General features: G+C 40.6%; 2 protein-coding genes across 2 annotated transcripts in view; one reads left to right on the top strand and one right to left on the bottom strand.

Annotated features, from left to right (window-relative positions):
• The window catches only part of LOC109464159 (slit homolog 2 protein-like), a 21524-nt gene extending 7773 nt beyond the window's left edge, over positions 1-13751 (bottom strand). Inside the window, exons 1-4 of the mRNA XM_019761096.1 lie at positions 13747-13751; positions 12642-12902; positions 12258-12380; positions 11916-12053 (exon numbers count right to left, since the gene is read on the bottom strand). Coding sequence (XP_019616655.1) covers positions 11916-12053; positions 12258-12380; positions 12642-12902; positions 13747-13751 — 527 coding nt within the window. The remainder of the gene's footprint in view (positions 1-11915; positions 12054-12257; positions 12381-12641; positions 12903-13746) is intronic.
• Positions 13752-15942: 2191 nt separating this feature from the next.
• LOC109464183 (N(G),N(G)-dimethylarginine dimethylaminohydrolase 1-like) overlaps positions 15943-18810 on the top strand; it is a 26695-nt gene continuing 23827 nt past the window's right edge. The window contains exon 1 of the mRNA XM_019761118.1: positions 15943-16017. The gene's annotated coding sequence lies outside the window, so the exon portion shown is untranslated. The remainder of the gene's footprint in view (positions 16018-18810) is intronic.

Genomic DNA, 18810 nt, shown 5'->3' with positions numbered 1-18810 from the left:
ATATATATATATATATATATATATATATATATATATATATATATAGATAGATAGATAGATAGATAGATAGATAGATATGACTTTAATGTGAATTTGGTACGATGAATTGTCAACTTATGTCGCTACACGTACTATAAGGGGGTCGTGTGGCGCCGGCGTAGAGGTAGCGTGTTCGACTCAGACCCAAGAGGTCCAGGGTTCGAATTCTGCCGATCATGTGCCCTTGGTAAAGGCACTTTACACGACTTTCCTCAATTCACTACCTCGCTTTGGTTAGGGAGGTCCCTCGGATAGGACGTTTAACTAGGACGCTGTCATCACGCTTTCTCTGTGACCTAAAATCGGTCGGAGGGCGGAGAGAGCCCCGTTCATGAGAGCGCCGAGGTCGCCATGTTTTGTATCAAAATCAAAGTAGGGGCATGGCGCGCTCTCGCTTTGCGCTCTCATTGCGCTCTCATAGCGCTCTCACGGCGCTCATCGTTGCATCGCCGTCCTCGGCGCTCTCATGGCGATGGTATGACCCGGTTCTATACCATCGCCGAGGTGACGGCGCTCATGAAAGTCATGGTGCTCTCATCGTCTCATCGCGCTCTCGTCGCGCTTCCATTACGACCTTGGTCCTTTCCCAGTGCTCTGGCCAATTTCAGGTCGCTGCACCTGGTAGTGAGAGTGCCTAGCCTGGGTGCCAGCCCCTACCGCGAATGAGAGCTAACCCCTCCGGGCAGGGAAGCCATACCGACCCCGATTTGCGCCCTGGCCCTTATTATCTCTTTGGCCCTCTGGCGTGAAAGAGAAAGGGTTTGGGGCAGCCTGGGCTTGGGCGGCGGATACAGTACCGGACATTAGGGCTTCTTTTCACAAAAAAATCCATACCTTATTAACGCCAGCGTCTTGCACCCAGGCTAAGAGTGCCGGGAGAGCGCCGTCTAAGTGAACGGACTTAAAAGGTTAAAAAAAACCCTAAAACAAGGTACGAGTGTTGCACCACCCATAGATTTCTAGATCCAGCCCACCATACAAAACACACGCTACAAAACAAAAATAATTTAACTTTAGCGACGGTCATTCTTGCTTCATAGATTTAAGTATGCCTTGGAATAATATTGATTCAACTTTAACCCTATTTAGACCTAGCCTCCTTCGCAGTCTTGTTGGGCGTGGGCGTAATTTTTTCTCTGAGCGACGCGAGTAATATGTCGCCGCGAGGGACGATTTGCTGTCGAGGGACTTTTGCCACGGAGAGAAGGTTTCCGCGCTCCAACGTTGGAGCACGAAACCTTCTCTCCGTGGCAAAAGTCCCTCGGCAGCAAATCGTCCCTCGCGGCGGCATATTACTCGCGTCGCTCAGAGAAAAAATTACGCCCACGCCCAACAAGACTGCGAAGGAGGCTAATTTAGACCGGGCTTTTTGGATCATGGTAGAACCCGGTAACTTTACAAACATCTACCTGCGTATCATAGGACCGCCAAATTATCAGAGGATGGTGAAGTAGTAAGAATATATATCATGACAACAACTTTGGTGTCGTTATAACGTAATATGACATCATTTTTGGGGAGGGGGCTAAAACTAACCAAAATTGGTGTTTCTCGTAAAACTCAGATGAACACAACCGAACTTTAACAAAACGCGTGTATAATAGAATGCTAAGGTTAGGCACGGCACACCATTTTTTTTCAATATAAATAGGCTAAAAGTTACGGTTTAGTCGTATAGACCAAGTTCTTCCGCTTATAATGTTTTTTCTCCGTTTGTCGATACAAAGTTGCATTGAATGCATTAAACGTTCCGATACACCTAAAATGCCTTGATGTACGGCCAAAATGGGTCAATGTACGGCCACTTAACTTGTCATGACACTACTCATCCATTACAATTTGTTGTTTCTAATTACTTACCGCCATGTAATTAAGATAAGTAGCTTAATTATCCGGCTTTAATGCTTAGGTAACATTTCCAAACTACGGCCTGGCCGGGCTGTTTAGATTAACAAAAAATAAACAATTTTTATCAAGAATATACGCGAATAATTCAATTATTGATTTTTTTTTCATTTTTTGTGTGCTCTGTTGTCTCTTATGTTGTATTTTTTCGTTCCATAAGACTGTCTGGTCGGGCCCTGGTTTAGAAATGTGACCTCAGCATAACCTACAAGACTGGAACGACTTAACACAAGTGTCAATATCTTAACATTACTTTACTTTTCTTTATGTTAGACTCCTGTGGCGGTTTGTTTATAGGTGCAACTTTAATTTGAATTTGGTACGATAAATTGTAAACTTATGTCACTACACGGGGGTCGTGTGGCGCCGGAGTAGCGGTAGCGTGTTTGACTCAGACCCAAGAGGTCCTGGGTTTGAATCCTGCCGATCGTGTGCCCTTGGTAAAGGCACTTTACACGACTTTCCTCACTTCACTACCTAGCTTCGGTTAGGGATGTCCCTCGGATAGGACGTTTGACTAGGACGCTGTCATTACGCTTTCTCTGCGACCTAAAATCGGTCGGAGGGCGGAGAGAGCGCCGTTCATGAGACCGCCGAGGTCGCCATGTTTTGTATCAAAATCTAACTAGGGGCGTGGCGCGCTCTCATGGCGCACGGTGCTTGCTTCGCGCTCTCACGGCACTCCTCGTTGCATCGCCGTCCTCGGCCTCTCATGGCGATGGTATGACCCGGTTCCATACCATCGCCGACGTGACGGCGCTCATGGTGCTCTCATCGTCTCATCGCGCTCTCGTGGCGCTCTCGTGGCGCTTCCATTACGACCTTGGCCCTTTCTTAGCGCTCTGGCCAATTTCAGGTCGCTGCACCTAGTAGTGAGAGTGCCTAGCCTGGGTGCCAGCCCCTACCGCGAATGAGAGCTAACCCCTCCGGGCAGGGAAGCCATACCGACCCCGATTTGCGCCCTGGCCCTAATTATCTCGTTGCGTCTGGCGTGAAAGAGAAAGGGTTTGGGGGCAGCCTGGGCTTGGGCGGCGGATACAGTACCGGACATTAGGGCTTCTTTTCACAAAAAAATCTATACCTTATGAACGCCAGCGTCTAGCACCCAGGCTAAGAGTGCCGGGAGAGCGCCGTAAATGCGGGTCTGGTCTCAGGTCTGGCATCTTTATACTTTCGAATATAGTAAGATAGATAAATAAATAAATGAAATGTCGTATAAAAAGGGAGAATTACAGGGAAATTAGAATCGGAAAAATGGGAAGACACAGGCATCCCGGACGCCATGCAAGTGCTGCCTTTTTGGCATATTACTTGCCCAACTTGCTCACTGTCCATTAAACTATAACAAGGACACTATCCTATTATTTCTGCACTCTGCCTGACCCCTTTTCCCACCCATGGCAAATCGTTCCGCCCCAGTTTTCTAATACAATTGTGCAATTCTGAATTCAAAACGTACTATAAGATCTCCTGCAAGTTTGAGATTGACGCTTAGAAATTTTTCTGTCGTCACATCTTGGTAAATAGATAAAATATATAAAATGAACTAAACTTTTGCTTATACATGTGTAGTATATTTAATGACTCGGACTGACTTTTAACTCACTACATTGGTATTGCTAAAGTGGATTCTGAATTTAAAACATACTTTTAGACCTTCTACTACAAGCTTGAGAATGACGCTTTGCCATTTTTCTGTAGTCACATCTTGGTAAAGAGATAAGATATAAAATGAATTGAACTTTTGCTCATACAGGTGTGTTGATTCGGACTGAATTTTAACTCGCTACATCGGTATTGCTAAACGTTCGGTGGATTTGGTTCGTACTTACCAGAAGAGAAGCTTGGAAAACCAGTTGGCCGTTTCGTGCGGGTTGCGCCTGCCCCGTCCGCCATCTTGGTTTGGCCGACTTTTGTCAGGTTCCTTCTGTAGTGAAAATATTTAGGGCAGTTAGCATCTAATTTTCAGTTATAAACTATGGCCTGTGCTTTTCTTCTAAAAAATACAACCACATAGCCGTTTTCAATAGGTGGCAAACGTGGTATTTTAGGATGTTTTTTTTAAATTTATTATCCAAAGGGAAAACTCATTTAGGCGTAGCGTTTAATGCATTTATCCTTGCGATTCAGCCCCAGAAATTGTGCGCTCCTCACAATTCAGCTCTTGGGTGCAAGGAGAGCGTAACCGACCAAACCAACTCAAGCCAACATATATAATTATACCACAACTCGAGTCTGCAGTCGGTTATTAACTGACAAAACATGAGTTCGTCATTATTATATCGAGGATCAGGACGATTCAAATCCATTTCGCCCGAACTATTTACGACAGGTTCTCCCCATGTTTTTAGGGTGACTGACGCTCTGTTTTATTCAGGTATCCTACTTCTGACTATTTCTTTGGGTACTACTTAAGTATTGTAACTTTTTTAAACACTTTTTTGTTTATCACCGAATCTCCGTGAATAGTCCGGGTGCGCGGCGGGCCGATATGCGACCAGACCCGCCACCGAATTCCGGGTGCGCCCGCTCCCTGCACACGTATAGGCTGTTAAGAAACTACGCACCAGCTACTAATCTACTTTGTCTCTGTAAACATTTTAATTATATTATATAGAATTTCTTAATGAAGCTGGCCATATTTATAGTGTTTTTACAAACAGCACTGTCGGTCCGGGATTTGGTGGCCGGCCCGGTTAATCTAGCGACCCCCCCCCCACACACACACACAAAAATGAGCAGTTAAAGTAGTTCGCAAGAAGGTCGAACTAGCATTTTCCCACATACCTGAGGGTGTAGGGGAACCTTGTCGTCTGGCAGAGGATTTTTGTCAGAACTGAATATATCTACCCCAAAACTCTGCTGCAGGCCCGCGCGGATATCTTCTTGGCTGTTCTTCGCCATGCCGCACGCTGTATAAAGAACGGCTTGTTGCGGTGTCTATAATATTCTGTAGTGGATTAACCGGTTGGAACAAAAAAATAATACATCTTTTCTGATTTTTGTTGGCGGCTAATATTATATAGATTGTTTGTCGGCACGGGTATTGGCCCCAGAGGCGATGGCCAATTTAAACAAATTTGGTCGACATCTCCCACCCTTCAAATGGACTGTTTCAAACACATCTGTGCAAAGGTAGAACTTTTACAACGTCTGCATAATTGCCAAGCCATCCAAGTCTGAAATTGAGCATGTAAAATGAACCAGTATAAATAAAAAAAAACGACAATACCAAAATGATTTTGTTTTCATGATCATTCTCTCGTCCAAAATTGAATTTTATAAAACAACACCCTACTCAAAAATGGACACTTCCATTGACCCGACGTTATTATTTTAGTCCAAAAACACTTCCACACAAAATAAGTATAGAGTATTTTGATATCCACCCCTGTTTAAGACTAAATTTGAAAACAACGCCACATCCAAAATGTACTTTCTAACCCCTATGATATGTCATGGTCCAGTTAAAACAGTCCAATAACTTCTTATGTACGAATTCTCATATATCTGAATTCTTCACTTCATTTGTTGTATTTATCTTGTGTTGTTCATGCGTTTGATACGTTTGTCGTGATGCCTTTATCATTAGTAGTTTATCATTATTAATTACACAAGTATTAAAAACTTACCATAAGTTACTTTACTTCGACCTACTTCGTTACTTCAGTATTCTTTGTGAGTGCCTGCAGGGTACATTTCAAACCTCTATTTACCCTTTTGTGTGAAATTAGGGCAGCAACTCCTTTCCATCAATCACAAATTATTCCGCTCTAGTTGTCCAATATAACTCTGCAATTCTGGATTGTCCACATGTTAAAACCTTCTAAAGTAGCACTGTTCCATTTTTGTGTGGGCAAATTATTTTCATTTTTTTTCTCTTTCCAATTCACAAATATTACGTTTTTCACGCATTATTGGTATTAGCAAGCAGTAGTATATTTCACCCCATGCCCCACCCATAACAATGGACTGTTCCAAACTAACACCTGTGTAATGGTACAAAATAACATTTGCCTAAGGTGAAATCTCGACCTACTTTTAAGTAGGCCGAGTGTTCACCTAAGGCAAAAGTTATAAGCTAAGTATTTTCAGTCTATAACTTTACAAGCTTTACAATTTGACCCCCATTTACCTTATTCAAGCCAGCGACATCCGCATATAAATGTAACAGTAAAACAAATACTGACAGTACTTGAAAGTGTGCAGATTCAAATTGAGCCCGAAACGAAACTGTGGTTTGATAAAGAAAGCGTCTGGGCAGAGTGAATGTGGTCCCTAGGGCGACATGGTCTTTTCCACAATGTACCGACCTACCAGAGACTATTTTATTCAAGCCAAGATACAAATAGTATTGAAGACAAGTACCACGTTTGAATGATTTCTTCCACCTTTATTGTCTTCGTCAGAAGGACTATGAAATTGTCTCGCCGGAGTGTGGGGAACTGCGGATTTTGCGATATAACTCTGGAAGACATGATTCGACGTCCATGATTTTTGGCAGGCATATTACCGCTGTTGAGGCCAAAGTCAAGTACAAGTTTCGGCTTCGTGGGGGGTCCGTGCGTCACGTTAGTGCACCTTTTGTGTTTGTGGCTTGTTAGCAAGATAACTCAAGTATTTGTAAAATGTTGATTATAATTTTTGGTGTGGTGCTTACTATTGTCGGGACCAAGGTTAAGTTCGTTACTGAGCTTCGTGGTGGGTTTCGTTGTGACTACAGGGGGCATTTTGTTAATTTTTCTTGTGAGCAGGATAACTTTTGTATGTGTGGATGGAAGTTAATGAAATTTGATAGGCATGTTACTGTCGTAGTCTCCAAGATTGAGTTCAAAAATGAGAGTCGTGGAGGTCGTTATGTCCCCGTAATAGGACCTTTTGTGTTTAGAAATCCCCCACCTACATCTGCTTGGAGACAGCCGACAGCTGGATATAGCCGGGGAACCCCATAATGGGATGGGATCAAATGACGTTACATTGAGGGATTGTACTATAACTTCAGCAGGGGGAGGATAGGTTGGACATATGTCAGGTTATTTTCTACGGCCACACCAAGTAATTGTTATGGATGACGTCCACTGGAGACCTTAAATCTAATTACCTTAAATTTAAGGCAAGCGCGCAATAAAAACACGAAGGGCCGAAAAACGAGATGCCTAGATTTGGAATATACTAACTGTAGAAGTACAAATGTTAGGACACAAAGAACACAAGAAACAAGTCTTCTATTTGTCATAAAGACAAATTAACAAAACAGCAGTAGTCATCCTGTTCTGATTCTTTCCTTTATAACATCTTCTCTTATTATATTTTGCGGCGCTGTCGTGACACTTTCAACACAGTAAGAATTTCTTGAACGTTTTTTTCCAGTAACAGTCCAAGCTCAAATAACGTAGGGGGGGGGGGCTAACACGGGTGACGACGCATCTGTATAATCTGCGGCAAACCGTTTCAGGGTGTTCTGTACCATAAAAATAGTACAGAGATTCTTTTGTTCTTTTAATAGACCAAATTGATTATTAAAAAGAGTGAAGAATACGCATGTTAATTTCTCTAGAACGATGTACCTCTGACGAAGACATGAGATCTCCGACCTCTAGTTGAAAAAAAATGATAATACAAGTCATGAATTAAATGTAAGTCGAATTAATATACATTGTACCTAACATACGCATCGATACATCCAGTGCATCTTTATTGTGTCCAGCTTCGCCATGAAGGTTATGTTTTCAGATTTGTTCGCGCGTGTGTGTGTGTGACTGTCTGTCTGTGTGTGGGTCTGTAAACACGGTAACCTGAGAAGGCTTAATTGTATTGAGTCGATATTTGGTAGGTAGGTAGGTCTTGATGGGACCTCAAAATTATTTTTTGGCCCTTCTAACAGCTTATTATGGTACATCAGCTGAATTTCCGGTTTTCATATCTCATGACCTAAACATGCTAGGGTCACGCAAGTTAAATGATAGGTAGCTCTCATTTTGGGTAAAAATGACGTGAGTTTGGGCCCCCTAGCAGCTTGCTCTGAAACTGCTGGGGCGTTTGGTTAATTATATACAAAAGAAAATAACTTCAGAACCGATAAACGGATCGTTGTGATTTTTGGTATGTAGGTAGCTTTCGTGATGTTTGACATCATTATGTGGCAATTTCGCAAATATGTATTGAATTTGTATAATTTATTAGGAAATTCTATAAACCAGCTGTATTACATGATAGGACTATCCAAGCTTCTGGCATATATAATTTTGATTAAGTATTAATTTACATAATTAATATCTGCGTTTCTTTTGTTCCTAAAAGAACAAAAGAAACACAGGCAAATATTAATTATGTAAATTAATACTTAATCTTATATTTAAGGAGAAAATGTTACAATCTTACAATGGTAACTGCCTGGAATTTCATACTTAGAAATGAGTGCAACCAATGTGTAATACACCAGTTATGCCTTGGCCTCGGTTTCAAACAGGGACCGTAACCATTGTGTTGCGATATGTTTCTGGACTATTTTTTGGGGGGGGGGGGCTAATTGACTTGAGCAGGCCCCAGGTGGTTTCAATTCGGACTTATCAGTCAAGGGTTACTCACATGCACTTACCAGAACAATTTCTGACAAAAAATTACTCTGTTCAGCCCGGGATCACTTTTCGTGTTTGGTAAACAGCGCTGTACCCCCACACAGCAGTGTGTAACAAAATCAAATTATATCCATGGCCAGTGCAAAGCACAGAAAACACCTTACATCCAATACCTCATTTATGCTGAGGTCACATTTCTAAGCCGGGACCCGGCCGGGCTGTTTCGATTAACGAAAAGTCAATAATTTATATCAATAATACACGCAGATAGTTCCCATCATTCATTTTCCCCACATTTTTGTGCTTTGTTGTCTTTGATGTCATGGTTTTCGTTCCACAAGACTGCCCGCCCGGGCCCCGGTTTGGAAATGTGACTTCAACATTAGCCTCCCTGATTATTGTGACTAAGACATACCTTAGTCGCAAAACAATTGCAAACCGCCCTTTTTTCCCGGAAAATGAATAGGGCCACCATGGAGAGAAATTAAAGATAGGCCAACACGTGCAAAGATTTTTCGTTTATTTCTACTATTCAACCACAATACTAAAGATACCACGGAATCTGATGTTCAAGGTGCGACTTTATGGTGCATGCTACAAACGTAATCCAACTATGTTGACACTTTGACAGTATAATTTGCAATTTTCAGAGCAATTTCTATTACTTTCTTTCTATTTTTTAAACCTTTTACGAAACTGTAAAGCCCTGTTCTTAAAATTATTTCAGAGATTACATATCGTAATCATCGGAGATAGTTTGTTAGAAAATGTTCAACAATTTGTTTTCCTTTTTGAAACAGGAGTGACGCGCGTCGATGCCACTCCTTCCCCACGTTTTCAGAAAAAACGTAGCAGACGTAGCCTCCCAAAAACGTACGGACAAAAAGCACGTACGGCGGGTTGTGACCTAGGCTTTAACATTACATATTACAGGACTAAAAAAATACAAAAATAACGTAGTAGACCATGAAATTGGCTGGTCGACATATTGCCGATACTTTTACCCGTAAACTATATATAATAATAGAATATTGTAACTCTATTAGTAATAATGAGGCATAAAAGAAGATACAGTTATTTTCATGTTGATGATTTGTCTAAGAATGGACATTATTATCACTTGATGGACGGAATAGTTAATAGTCATTTTCAGACAGAAAATATCGTTTTTTTATTCTATATTTGATTAACAATTTGTGTGTTTTTATAGAAAGGTTTTATTGGAGTAAATTGGTTAAAAGAAACTTTACTCAGGTGTATGGTAGATTCAAACTTCAAATTTCAACTTAAAAGTCAGAACCTTAACAACAAGGCTCCATTGACACCTAGGCATGGTGTGCTTGACAGATGGTCTAATATGGGTGTTATATTGTTTCAAAGATGCTAGGTATCATATAGGTTCTTAAACTTGTTCGGGGATTTTAATATTTTACTGTTATAGATGACCGAACTCAACACTAGAGAAGAGTTCACAAAATCATTGACGTTAATAACGAGAGGATGCTGTGAGAAGATTGTTGTCGTAAAAGACATGCACTGTACACCAGGGCACAGCAATCTTCATTCAAAAGAGAAGGGGGTCGGTATAGACTTCCAACGACCTTTGACCAGGAACTTTCGCGAAACTTCAGGAAAGTGGAGTGGAAGGCTAGAAAACTGGTCAACAAGCAATTGAATAGGGTCAAAGCGCAAGCTCGGCAAAAAATTTCAAAACTATAATATTTAATGAGGGCTAGAATGTTTTTTCGTAAGCTAGTTACCTTTCAGTTTGGGGTCCTTTAATAGTTGGTCGATAAATTTAAATCAGATTATGAGCCAGCACGTCATCACTATCAAACTTTGTGGTATGTGCCTGCCGTATATTAAGAGATTTCCTTATTTTTCCATGGTCATAGAATCTGTTATAGGATTCTTTTATATTGTGTTCTCACATTTTTGTATAGTGAATACATTTTTGTACAATACATTCAGGACTGAAACTTCTTGCCCTGTGCTGCATGATAAATTTCCAACTTTAGAGATTATATTGTGTCGGTCGGACCAAGAGTTTTCTGTTCATCAGATCGCTTTAAATGCGTATCTTTTTGTAAGGGTTTATTTGCTGGTTGGGTCATATCATCGTGCAATAGATTTAGATCTGATATTTCATGCCCTGTGCTGTATGATGGATTTTCAGCATCCAATGATTGAGCGATTGTGTCAGATGGACCAGGGGTCTTCCCTTCAGCAGATGGCTTTGAACTTGTATCATTTTGTTTTAGTTTATTTGGCGGTTGGCCCACGTTTCTGAACAATGAGTTTATATCTGAGACACCTTGCTCTGTGTCGAATGATTGATTTCCAGCATCAGAGGATTTGGAGATTGTGTCAAATGTACCAACGGTCTTCCTTTTACCAGATTGCTTGAAACCTGTATCTTTAGGTCTGGGTTCATTTTGTTGTCGGTCCACATCTTCATACAGATGAAGATCTGAGTCAGAGGGTAAGATATCAGCCTCGTCGATATGTGAGGGAATAAGGTTTGGCTCAGCTTTCGCAGGAATGTTTCTGTTGGCCGATACGGCATCCTTATTGATAGCAGGATGCTCCTGATCTTTTAGGTTCTTTAGTGTGTCTACATCTTGGTACGTGGAATTGGGCTGCATGGCAGTGTTGATTGTAGTGTTTCTAGCAACCAGAACAACTGGACCTAAAGGAGGATTACTGGTCTTCCTCTTGTACCAGATTGCGAGGATAATGATACCAATGAAGATGATGCAAAGCAGTGCAACAGTAACAGAAATAAAGAGAACGGGGCGGGAGAAGCGGGGAGTAGAATCTTGAGAAGCACTGCTTTTTGGTTTGATTGTATCAAGAGACATTGTTGCAACTGTGTAGCCTACAGAATGTAGCGTAAGGTCAGCATTGCGTTTAAAGAACCAGACATAACGAGAGGGTGATTTCGAATTAATGGTAACATTATAGGAACAGTTGTCTGCACTTTTCTGACCAGAATTTAACACTGGGTATTCTGTGTTGTCAGATGGAGAGGTGAACACACTTTGAATAACACGTTTGGAACTTAAAGGAGCTGATGTAGACATACTATTGTTTTCTTTTTTACCAAAAGGAGTTGTCACATCTGCAGTTGAGGAGAAAGTGGATTCTATGTCGACAGGGATTACCGATGTGGTTGCCTCCTTACAGATCAGATCTACCGGATTGATGTCTACAAGTTTCTTTCGTCTGAGCTTGGTAGGTTTGGCGCATTCTATTTGATTTTCAAATGAAGACGACCCATTTATGTTCAGCCTGAAAGGAATCATCTTACAGTCACACAGCCATGGGTTGTTTTTTATTCTTATATCTGGTACTGATGACAATATGCTGTGAACAGAGAGGGGAATATGTGACATCTGGTTGTTGCTCAGATAAAGCCTTTGAAATCGGGTCAGATTTGAGAATGCATGTGGATTAATGCTAGTTATTTGGTTGTAACTCAGTGTCAAGTCCTGGAGATGGGGAAGGCCTGAGAAAGTACCCGACGCAATGCTAGTTATTTGATTAAATGATAGCCTCAAGGTATTGAGCTTGGGTAGACGTAAGAAATTGTCAGGTAGTATGCTAGTTATTCTATTGTGGTCCAAGGTCAAGGTTCTGAGGTGGGATAAATTTAAGACTGTAACAAAGTTAATATTAGTTATTTGGTTCTGAACGAGAGACAAGGTCTTGAGCTGACGTAACTCGGAAAATGACCCAAGTTCAATGCTTGTTATTTGGTTGCCAATCAGGCGCAAGGCGCTGAGCCCGGGTAGATTTGATAATGCCCCAGTGGTGATGCTTGTTATTTTGTTGACGGACAAATGCAGAGTATGAAGCCTAGGTAGATATGTGCCAGGGTTAACACTAGTTATTTGGTTGTAACGAATGGACAAGAAGCTTAGCTTGCATAGACCAGAGAATGTGCCTGGCTGAACCTTTGTTATCTTGTTTGAGTCGAGCAATAGGTTATGGAGATTTGATACATTCGTGAAGGAATAAGGTTCAATTCTACTGATGTTATTCGATTGCAGATACAAATGTTGGAGTTTAGGTAAGTTGGCAAAACACGTGATACTGCTGATACGATTTCCATCTAACTTTAGATCGTTCAGTCTCTTCAACATGCCGAGCGCTGAATGATTTAAAGTTGGTATCTGGTTATTGCTCAAATCTAATACAGTCATGAAGGTCGCTGGTAGGTTCTGAGGAATGCTTTTTAAACCCATCCCTTTGCATTTGCATATATATGCCCATCCTGAACAGTTGCAGTCACCGTTGACTCGCATATGTGGCTCTTTCAGAATAATGATAAGGAAAATCAGCCAATGTCGCAGCTTTCTTCCCATATTGTCCTCCCAGCTGAAAACAAACAGTAGGAATCAATGGTGAACTAAAAAAACATGGATGCATTTGCCTTCCTCTCATCACGGAATTTAAAAAGCCCCCGTAAATATTAAAGGAATGTATAGATATCTAATATGCTGATGAATTTCGTGATAGAAATCCGACATCTTCAACATTTAAACATGGTAGAGAATATAATTAGTCACATAAGACCAAACACGTACAAGGACGTGACTCTTATCTGACTAAGCAATTGTCTTAATCTCTTTTTACTGCACTACATATCAACTTCTAAAGCATTTAAGAAATGATCACTACATACGTTTTAAACATAACAATACACAAGACAATTTCTAATATACATTTATTGTTCACAGAAGGAACTTAGTCACAACAGCCAGGTTTAGTCACTCATCTTACAGTAAATCCTTTGTTATTTAAGTCTAATATAAGGGCCAAAAGCTTGGCAACAACAACTAGATATCCCTTATGTTAGGTTATGTTAATCAGCCATCTGACTGCATGTTTTGTAATCACTACACCAAATGCTGAGGGATTTCAAAATCTCAGACCTCCCTAAAATATTCAGTTAATTCAGTGTTTGGAGATATCTTGTTGTAGTTGTTTTAACGTTTTCCCCATTATTTACAGATTCAATGTATTATTAAAGCAAAGGAAGTTTATATATTTTTAAATAATTTTTGTTCACGTCCGCATAATGGTAGTTTGTTTTTAACGAATAAGAAAGGAAGATATGTTTCTGTTGTTTTGTTACACTGCATGTATTAATACCTATTCAAATGATAGCGTTAATTGTCTGAGTATTGTATTTGAATATAAAATCTAGTATGTTGTTTACTCCATGTTGCCTTCAGCACGTCGAAAAACAAGAAAACTATACTTCGTCCTGTATTTTGACAGAAACAGTACTGGTATCAAAATAATTCTCAAAATCTTCTCGATTTTTCATAGTGATTTGCAACATAACAAAAAGAAATTGCATTTTGTATGTCTGATTTTGTAACACTTACTGTGTTACACTTAAGTGAAATAAGGCCGGAACAACTACAATCCATATATACAGGCCCAGAAAAAAAAACAAGAAACTGTCATTCCTTAAAATATAAAGAATTTAGATGTTAAAGATTTTCATTTTTCAAAGAACCTATCGTACAGTGCCAACAAGGCATCATCACAAGAAAGCTTCAAACTACACCTGCAGTTAAATGTACAAAGATTGGGTGTAACAGGTCGTTCGGTGTAATATAGCTGCGTGTAATATAGCATTGTGCATGCGAAGCTGGGGTCGTACGCAGAGAGGCAGCTATACCGGCTATACCCGATACAGATGGCTTATCAAGCCCAAATGACTAATCTTGTAGAAATTAGCTTTTTTTACAGTGACATTCTTGGACTATATTGTTAGCTAACCGTACGTTCCGAGTGCCTATGTTCACTAACTTAAAGGCTACGTTAATACCCGGTCCTTTGAAGTCAGATGTCCTTCACTATACCTTACAAACCCTACAGACATTAACATCCCACTAGAAGAGTGGGATCAGTGCAAAATCAAATGTAACTCAGATGAAATTTACTTCGCATTTTGTACTGCGTCAAATATATGCATTTTGTAGTAGCAGAACGTAATGAATTATATCATGAGACAGTTTATCGGTTATTTAATACGTGGACAACAGACTAACCTTTGCAGTCGATCCAAGTTTGTCTTGCAATCTCTTCAAATTATCTTCAGTTTTTCATGTCCAGACGATCCTGACAAATCTTCTGGTAAGAGCTTTAGTTGCGTTGTGGCACACGCGCTCTCAAGGGCGGCTTTTTAACGGAGTGTGACCAGTTTGAGATTGGTCTCACTTATATGATTCTGTCGATTTAAGGTCTCTTCTTGAATATTAATACCTGAAAGATTGCCTTAATTTGCAATTTTATTGCCTCGATCTATTTTTAACAGTTTTTAAAGCACCTGTTTTGTTCCCATGTTTACTTTTTTGCAACGATAAATTTGAGAAAAAAACTCTAAGTTGAAAATACAATTCTATCGAGAGGCAATGTAGTTGTTACCTCATGCGTTTTACTCTAATGGTTGTATTGATTGTCTGAAGCTCGTATTATATTAATATTCACATTTTGCTTGTTGTTTACCCTGGGGATTTTATGCGGTTGAAAATACTAACCTGAGACCCACGAATTTTTAGACAAAAGTTATCAAAATAATTGCGGTTAATTTTGCTTTAAAATCGTACAGGCTACATACGATTGACAAACTCTGTATTATTAGTTATGAATCTGTTCCTATAATCATGTTGATGAGAAATAATAAAGAGAAATACGTATTTTGCTAGGGTACGTTAAGACCCCACTGTAACAAAAACACGAACTTCATAATCTAATTTACAGCAATAAGAACGATCGCGGTAAATAATTAAAAAAAGTTGAAAGATATAAAGTAACATACAAATAAACGCATGTATTGTTGTATATACTTGTCCAGTCGTCATGTCAGGAAATGGTAAAAAAAAACTAAGTAAAACAATTTTGAAAGCCTGTGTCAAAAAAGAATTTAAAAAACGCCTGGGGGTATTTGGCCACTTTATCGTCATGTTAAGTTTCATGTTATTTTGTCCCAAAAATGACAGAGTTGAATCCATTTAAAGAAACGGCAGGAGGAGAAAAAGAAGACGCACGAGAGAACACGATATGTTTCACCAAACCACATTACCAAAGTCTCCGCACTTTTTTGTTGCTTCAATAAAGAATCTGTATAACCGGTTCCAAGACGTGGACTAGCCTACTCACCACCGGGGCAGGCAGGTTGTACCATTCCCATAGGGGGAACTCCATGGATCAGAATATTAGATCCTTACACTAGCTAAAACGTCTGGCCGTTTCCAAATTCATAATCATTATCCAGTTTCTTGAGTAACTTCTTCTTGGCGCAGATAGATAACTGCAATTAGTTCAATTAAGGCTTGCCCAAAATTGCCCAATACACAACTCAATAGACAACTAAGTCTTTGTGAAATCTTCACACCTGCATGACATATAGCCAGGGGCCCGGTACAATCCCTCTTATTATCACATCTCACCGGTGATCAGCCTGGCAAGAAATTCTGTAAGTAGCAACTCATACTTTCACTTGTAAAACTTTTGATTTGTTATATGTGTTTGTTATTGTAAAACCTCCTGTTTATATACCAGACATACACGTATGAGGTAATTTTTACAATAACGTTACGTTTCACCGCCGCACTTCAGCTGACAGAATTCACCCGACAGTCGCATGACATGCATATACTCGTATTGTCCTTGTGTAGACGAAGACTTAGTAGTGAAATTTTCACACCCGTAGCATAGGCCAGGACTTCTTCATCTACGAACCCTCTACGTCGCCAACCCTCTCGTCGTTGGATAGCTTACTGTAGATAGTAGTAGTCGTTCTAAACTACCACCAGGGAACAAGACTGGTTATCTGGCCATTAGTCAGGTCCCCTGGGAGTCTGAATGTGAAAACAGTACGCCCGTCTATGTTAATTAGCACGGTGCCCAGACTATTGCAGTTGGGCGGGTTCTCTTCCGGGCTGCAGCTGAGATCTTCCCCGCCCGGCTCACACGTACACGAAATACAGTGCGAAATACACGGAGTACATATGAAAATGGGTGGCATCTACTGAAATAAAGTATGATTTGATGAGTAAATATTACAGGTGTTATATTTCGGCATAAAATAATATATATGGCCCAGGCGTTAAGGGAAAGACAGAAAACACTTGTCAGCCATTTAACATGTGTTAACCGCCGAAATGAGTCCTTAGCATGGTTCACAGAATTTATCATAGCGCAGTCAGAATCGGGAAAGCCAGGCTAAAATATATGTCGTTGTAATCCTTACAAGTCAGGGAACCTCGGGAAGTTCACTTGAAGATCACACTTGTACACAAAAACGAGCTTTGTAGCGTCAAAGTTGACTCATTTCCATTTTTCGGCGAGGTTTCCGCCATTGAATTTCCGTCAAAATACGCACCCTATGGGGGTTTCGCGGTATCTGGTTGCATCTGTTTCCGGGTCACGCCCAGCGACGTCATTACCCGGCGAAGGGCCGCTGCCAACAGCCAAGGGCAGTGTACTGCGCAATACTCACCCTTTCGGGAAAGAATGCTCAAGAATTAACGTTATATATATGGCTCTTTTGCTTCAACTGAACGAGCCACTGACATGTATGCACATGTGTAAAAACGAGTACGCTAGCAATCATTCGATAGCCGATACATTTTGCCTCGTATCGTTGCAAACACGTCGACGACAACACGACTTTCACCTGAATCACATTGCGCCCCGAAAATTACCTAATTTTTACCAAAATTGTTGTTAGACAGCATGAAGACAGTCCGACTTTAAAAATCTCAATCGTTGCAAAATCGTCTCCCGTGTATATAATTGAAATCATGCAAGTCAGGCTTCTTCGGAGTGCATAGAAGTGTATAAATATTGTCGCCCAGCCCATATAGGCTGATAGGACACCATGCATGAGTACGTGGGATACAGAAATCACATGTAAACATAAGTATAAAATAATCATCAACTAGAAAGGTGACCTTTGCAAAGCCGTTACGGTTTCACAACTTCTTCCAAAAAATCCTTCACCCTTTGGCGAGTACTCTTTCTCGCAAAGGCGATTAAGGTCTGCCCTCCGCGTGTATCATATAAATGATACACGCAAAAGTCGGGTCGTCTTCGAAGTACCTTATGTATCATTTCAATGATACGTGTAACTACCTAGGTTTCAAATTCGGACTGACTTCCAATATAGTAACCCCACTATCATATCTACGCATGTGTGAGACGGGTACACTGTACCAGCAATCATTTAAATAGCTAATAGAAGAGTTACCACTTGGCTCTTCAAAAGCCGCGCCAATAAGGTTTCGCAACTTCTTCCCAAAAATCCAATTACGCTTTGGCGAGAATATTAGGGTCTGCCCTCCGTGTATATCATATAAATGATACACGTAAACGTCGGGACGTCGGGTTGTATACCTAGCTGGTGTGTTACGCCGAAGGGCGGTTATACCGGCTATACAGATACAGATAAAAAAAATCCCTTCACCCTTTGGCGAGTACTCTTTCTCGCAAAGGCGATTATGGTCTGCCCTCCGTGTCTATCATATAAATGATACACGCAAAAGTCGGGTCGTCTTCGAAGTACCTTTTGTATCATTTCAATGATACGTGTAACTACCTAGGTTTTCCAAAGTCGGACTGACTTCCAATATAGTAACCCCACTATCAAATCTACGCATGTGTGAGACGATAAAAAAATCCCTTCACCCTTTGGCGAGTACTCTTTCTCGCAAAGGCGATTATGGTCTGCCCTCCGTGTCTATCATATAAATGATACACGCAAAAGTCGGGTCGTCTTCGAAGTACCTTATGTATCATTTCAATGATACGTGTAACTACCCAGGTTTTCCAAAGTCGGACTGACTTCCAATATAGTAACCCCACTATCATATCTACGCCGATGTGTGAGACGGGTACACTGTACCAGCAATCATTTAAATAGCTAATAGAAGAGTTACCACTTGGCTCTTAAAATGCCGCGCCAATAAGGTTTCGCAACTTCTTCCCAAAAATCCAATTACGCTTTGGCGAGAATATTATGGTCTGCCCTCCGTGTATATCATATAAATGATACACGCAAACGTCGGGTCGTCCTCGGAGTGCTATTTGTATCATTTCAATGATACGTGTAACTACCTAGGTTTTCCAAAGTCGGACTGACTTCCAATATAGTAACCCCATTATCATATAACGCATGTGTGAGACGGGTACACTGTACCAGCAATACATTTAAATAGCTAATAGAAGAGTTACCACTTGGCTCTTAAAATGCCGCGCCAATAAGGTT

This window comes from Branchiostoma belcheri, unplaced genomic scaffold (assembly GCF_001625305.1).
Source record: "Branchiostoma belcheri isolate BF01 breed outbred unplaced genomic scaffold, Haploidv18h27 scaffold133, whole genome shotgun sequence".
NCBI classification, from domain to species: domain Eukaryota; kingdom Metazoa; phylum Chordata; class Leptocardii; order Amphioxiformes; family Branchiostomatidae; genus Branchiostoma; species Branchiostoma belcheri.
This window is presented reverse-complemented; position numbering and strand designations above follow the sequence as displayed.